At 47.1% G+C, this 5,961-nt stretch overlaps 1 protein-coding gene across 1 annotated transcript; it reads left to right on the top strand.

Moving 5' to 3' along the window:
- The first annotated feature begins 281 nt into the window (after positions 1-281).
- On the top strand, positions 282-5,437 carry mex3b (mex-3 RNA binding family member B). The gene is made up of 2 exons (XM_071920856.2): positions 282-743; positions 2,788-5,437. The coding sequence occupies exons 1-2, from the start codon at positions 521-523 to the stop codon at positions 4,209-4,211; spliced, it is 1,647 nt and encodes a 548-aa protein (XP_071776957.1). The 5' UTR covers positions 282-520; the 3' UTR covers positions 4,212-5,437.
- The last annotated feature ends 524 nt before the right edge of the window (positions 5,438-5,961 follow it).

The raw sequence follows: 5,961 nt of genomic DNA, 5'->3' as shown, positions 1-5,961 counted from the left end.
CACTAGTCGCCAGCCCCGGCCAATCGGCTCGCGGGTATGCAAATCACCTCGCAGCACTGCACCGTCCCTGCCCAGGCGGTGACGTCACCCGCACATCTCTCTGTCTGGCTCTGCAGCGACTCAGACAGAGAAGCAACAGAGGACCTGAGGGAAGCCAGCCGGGGAGGGGCCCTTTGTAAGGAAGGAATATTATTATTATCTCCACCGCCGGCTCTGGAATAAACACGCTTTCTGCACCGTCTTTCCGTGCAACAACACACCCCGGGTCGGCTCGGATCGGATCGGGACAGATCCAGTTTCTATCGGGAAAAAAGGGGGTGGATGTGTTTTCTAGTTTCTTGCACTGATTTTTTTCTTTCCCCCCAGCAGCACTGATTTATTTGCACTGACCAGTTGGCTTTGAAAACCGGGTCCGGTGCCTCCCCCCTCCTCTCCTTTCTTTCTCCCCTGATCACTCCTTCTTCGTTACCCTCCTTGCTTTGCCTTTTGTCTGATCCCGTAACGCTGCAAAGTCGCAAAGATGCCCAGCTCGCTTTTCGCCGACAGCGGCGTCCAGGGAGATGCACTGGACGACCAGAGAGCCCTGCAGATCGCCCTGGATCAGCTCTCCCTGCTCGGCTTGGACAACGACGAGAACCCGCTGTACGACAACAACCAGGAGCCCCGGAAAAAGAGCGTCAACATGACCGAGTGCGTCCCGGTTCCCAGCTCTGAGCATGTGGCAGAGATCGTGGGCAGACAAGGTGTGTGTTTTAGTGTTTTAAGGCACGGTTTTGTTTAGTTTTTTTCTGTTTTGCAGCTGAACTGTCCAGGGGCAGTCATTCACTCAAACCCGTAAAGGTACGGGCAAAGTCTAGCCCCGCTACATGCGGCTGTCTTGTATTGAGAGAACGGGACGCCAAAGGGCATTGAAAATCTGTCAGTTTAATGCTGCTTTGCTTATCGGCAGAAGTACATACCTCATAAAATGCCTCTCGCGAGTTTTTCTGAATATTTAGTCTCCACTCTTCTATTCGGCATACATTTAGTCAACCAAGCAGCGCTTCTTTTAATAAAATTATAACTTTTATTACAGTCTCGCCGCTGACTTCCCACAACCTTCCTCCACTAAAAATACTCAGTGGTGGGCGGTAGCGAGCAGTGTGAACCAATTCTAAAAGTTGACATTTTCTTGAAATAAGTGTTTCCTGGTGTATTATATGTATGCCGAATTGAAGAGTACCTCCTAGTGACTCTGTTATGGTATTGAGTCATATTTTCTACCGTATATACCTGTGCCGACAAGCAAGGGCTTATTAAATTGCCAGAATTCTCAATGGAGCTTTGTGTCAAGTGAGCGACAACGACACGTATCGGGGCTAGGCAAAGTCCCTACGTCTGATATCAACAAACTTCCAAAACCTGCGGACAAAGTGGAGCAATGACTGCTGCCTGACAGCGCATTATTATCATTGTTTGGTCAGTGTGGTAAATTATTAGATGTAGGTCACCAAACTACCAGCGCAGAGAGAACATTGGTTCCTCGGTGCACTCCAGATGTGATAAAAAAAAAAAGAAAAAAAGACATAGCTCCCGAATAGATTCCTGACAATTTTTGCTCGATCTTTGTTCTCCATTATGATGATACAAGCTACAGGATCAATACTGGACCGTTGTCATACCTTGCCATAGCCAACAGACGCCCATTGCTAAACAGATCTAGGCTACATTGTCTCCCAGCTGTAGGGCTGCAGGGCGGTACTGGTGCTTGGTTACATATGCGGAATCTTTTCCCCTCCCTGCAATATTGCTGCTGCTGCTGCTGTTGTTGTTGTTCCCAGCAAAACAAAGGGAATATAAGGAACCAGTAACTCCCAAACCTCCGTTTTAAACGGACTATAAGCAGAGACATTTATAAAAGCAGACCTATCTACATGGTTGTTTTCTCCTTCACTCCCTTTGTCAGGTTATATCAGGTTATATGTGCTGTAGTGGTAAATGTAAAAGGTGGATAAATTGTGACCCCTAGTCAGTGATTATTATAAGGCAAAGAACCACCAATAGCAACAGCAATCAATTATATTTTCAGAAAAAACAATAATTCAATAATGCTTTCCCCTTAAAAGACCCCATCCTATCCTCATATAACCCACACCAGTTTGATACTACCTCACTGTGGTGTATACTATGAATTTACATCAGAGTCAGCCTTAAAAAGATGAGCAGACTGAGTTTAGGTGGGTTCATCCTCCCCTACATCTCTGGTTATATCACTCTGTCCCACTTAACTGGCTTTGCACTGCTAATGATTTCATTCCTCCTGGACTGGTTCCTCAACTGGTCCCATTTTGATCATAAAGAGATGTGTGTGTATGCCAGAGGGCGTTGGAATCTAACTTTATGCACCCGTGTCAGGAAATGAAGTGATCAAGTAGCCTTATTCCTCTCCCCATAACCCTGTCAAAATAAATATAAAAAAATCAGATTGTGACAGTGGTTGTTTTAGATGGATGTTTCCACTATCTTATGCATAAGGGTCATCATGAAGCCATCAGTGGCTTTTGTGTTGTGTGCTATTTTTGACCTGCTGTATGTTTGTGGTATTGGAGCATGTGGTTTGAATTTATTCTTCCCTAAAAGGGTGGTTTCCCCCCCGATTTCTGAGGCCATTGGCTGTTGGAGGGAAAATAATAAACATCTACCAGCTGTTTTGAGTAGTGCATAAGTAATGGTTTAACTCATGACATATTTTGACCCATTATTATTTTGGAACGTGCCCTCACGTTCCCCTTTGCTTCCTTGCCTCAGGTTGCAAGATCAAAGCGCTGCGAGCGAAGACCAACACCTACATCAAGACCCCGGTCCGTGGTGAGGAGCCTGTTTTCGTGGTGACGGGCAGGAGGGAGGATGTGGCCATGGCCAGGAGGGAGATCATATCTGCGGCCGAGCACTTCTCCATGATCCGAGCCTCCAGGAACAAAAACACCAGCCTGAACGGGAGCGGCACCCCGGTCCCCGGACCCCCTAACCTGCCCGGACAGACCACCATCCAGGTGCGGGTGCCTTACCGTGTGGTGGGGCTGGTCGTGGGCCCCAAGGGCGCCACTATCAAGCGCATCCAGCAGCAGACCCACACCTACATCGTGACGCCCAGCCGGGACAAGGAGCCGGTGTTCGAGGTGACGGGGATGCCGGAGAACGTGGACCGGGCCCGCGAAGAGATCGAAGCCCACATCGCCATGAGGACGGGAGGCCTCATCGAGCTTCAGGACGAGAACGACTTCCACGCCAACGGGACCGATGTGGGCTTTGATCTGCACGGGCATGCCACCCTGTGGTCCAAGCCCGGCACAGGAATGACCCCCAACTCGGGGCGCAAACCCTTCTCCAACTACCGCAACGACTCGTCCTCCTCCCTGGGCAGCGCCTCCACAGACTCCTACTTCGGCAACAACGGGTCGCGCATGGCCGACTACAGCCCTCCCAGCCCGGCGCTCAGCTACACCGCCACCAACAACAACGGCAACAACAATAACAACAACGTCAACATCAACGTCAACACCAACACCAATGGCAACGGCAATGGGTTTGTTTACGGAAGTGAGGTGATCTCGCCTGACTGCACTGACCTGACATTTGACTCGTCGCCGGGGTTTGACCCGACGCCGGCCCCGCCGGGCCTTTTGTGGTCCCAGTACGAGAGCCGCATGACCCCCTCCTCCACCGGAGGCAGCTCCCCCACCTCCACCTCAGCCATGTTCCCTACCAATGCTTCCACTAATGCCAATGGGATGGTGGTGAGCCAGAGGAGGGCTAACGGTAACACCCCCCAGCCCAGACTGTCACCTCCCCTGCACAGCCACACCACCGGCCCCGCCGAGCACCCGCTGGCCCGGAGGGTGCGCAGCGACCCGGGCGGAGGCCCGCTCAGTTTCCCCGGCTACTCCAGCGCCATCGCCTCCCTGCCGGGCCCCCACCTCCCCGGGGTTCCCTGCGACTCCTCGGCCTCGTCCTCCTCCTCCTCGTCCTCTTCCTCCACCTCATCCGGCACCAGCCGAAAGGGCAGCCGCGACTGCTCGGTGTGCTTCGAGAGCGAGGTCATCGCGGCGCTGGTCCCCTGCGGGCACAACCTCTTCTGTATGGAATGTGCCAATCGCATCTGCGAGAGGAGCGAGCCCAAATGCCCCGTCTGCCACGCCGGCGTCACTCAGGCTATACGTATATTTTCATAAGAAGTGTCTCTCTTTGACTCTCTCGTCACCGAGGCTGGCTACAATAGCAACAACAAACTCTTCATACTGCTTTAACGGGATCACCCAATCATCACCTATTTGGGAAGTGTACATAAATATACATATGTATGTAAGAGGCTGCAGTATCCAAAAGAAGGGACAGACTCCCCTTCGGGGCTCCGTCGTAGTTGTTTATAATGTACTGTAGCTTGGGGAAATATTTTCAACATCTAAGTGCATGTTTTAAATATTACAGCATAGTAATCAATAGTTCTAGTAAATTGTACCCTATATTTATGAAGTGACAAGACGCAGTGGGGTCAGGACTGAGGTACCTGGGTCAAACATGTAGACTGTTAGCAGGGCAAGCCTTCCAGTTTCACTGATCGAATGTACCGGTAGGGGAGGCCATGGCTGGGAAACATGGAGGGCTTCCAGCAAAACAAGACTATTGACTTACAGAGGTGAAGATACTGCAGCTCGAGTTCAGAAACCACGTGAGGGAGAGCAACAACATATCCTACATATATATGTATAGAATAAAAATTCCACAAGTTGAAAGTTTTAAATTACATTAATACAGATTGAAGTATTTTATTCTTTTTTGACTTGAAAGATTATATTTCTTATTGCAAAGATGTTTACAAATATTTTAATTTAAGTTCAGTGAACTTTTTGTAGCTGGGTTAAAATATCGTTTATTTTTTAGTATGGCCTTATGGCATTGATCACTGTATTATTTTAATATCACACGACTGTGGGCGGAAATACAAATCCACAAAATGTGTATTGCATTTGACAGTATTCTGTTGGGATGGAGTTTTTATAGGTTCAGCAAAAAATGTCTTTTAAATCCGCTTCACCCAGCATATTTTTTATTCAGTAATATAAAGCATATTTTATTCTATATTATTATGAAACGTTGAAATGTATAAAACTTAGTAAGTCGAACAAAAAGGAACCGTTTATGCTTTCTAAAATTTGTATGAATTAGATTCCAGTGGGAATTACAGGCTTCTGTTGCACCACTATAGTTTTAGTATTTCTATTTTAATACATTTGTTTACCACTTGTTTATGTATATGTAGGTGAAGTTACTTGAGCGTAAATGTACTTTATTGAGCAAAGTTTAAGAACAAAGTATATTTTATTTTATGATAAAGGGCCTTTAACCTCATGGTCAAATACTAATATTATATTTGCTGAGACAAGATTTGAAAATGTATCAAGAGTTTTATTTTTCTGACATTTAAAGTTCTACATGATAAAAAAAAGTAAAACTTAAGTAATGGTGCTACTTCATGTTTTTTTAAGTATTTCTATATAAGTCCAATAAAAAAATGGTACATTCACGAGGTGTCTGCTTCTCGTGTTCTTTGACATCGTTTCCTGACCTTTTCTATTTATTCCTCCGTTGTTGTGAGCGGACAGATTGCGGCGCTAAAAGGTGAGGAGGGGATTGTTATAGTGTGTAATAGTTTTCTGAACGTTTGACCCCTCTTCAGTTCCTAATGGAGGCTTGGAAGCGGCAGGATTATCACAGTGGCCTAATTATTTTCTGTGTAGGCTGTGACGGTCAGAGAGAGAGAGGGAGCTTGGCCCGCCTTATCACTAATTAGAAGTCTTGTGTGACCTATTCTCACACAAATGGAGTTCAGTATGAAGATCATAATCTGGCTATTGTGGCTAGGGTTAGACTGATATGTCGGTTTGTCAATATATTGGCCTCCTCAAAATCTAACAACACTGT

Source organism: Centroberyx gerrardi, chromosome 1, assembly GCF_048128805.1.
Source record: "Centroberyx gerrardi isolate f3 chromosome 1, fCenGer3.hap1.cur.20231027, whole genome shotgun sequence".
Lineage (NCBI taxonomy): Eukaryota > Metazoa > Chordata > Actinopteri > Beryciformes > Berycidae > Centroberyx > Centroberyx gerrardi.
Note: the sequence above shows the minus strand (reverse complement) of the source record. Positions and strands in the feature narration are given on the sequence as shown.

Bases quoted from the DNA above. Each gene is read 5' to 3' on its own strand.
- mex3b (XM_071920856.2), top strand. From the start codon at position 521: ATGCCCAGCTCGCTTTTCGCCGACAGCGGCGTCCAGGGAGATGCACTG. The intron at 744-2,787 runs GTGTGTGTTTTA...TCCTTGCCTCAG, and splicing joins AGAGATCGTGGGCAGACAAG to GTTGCAAGATCAAAGCGCTG.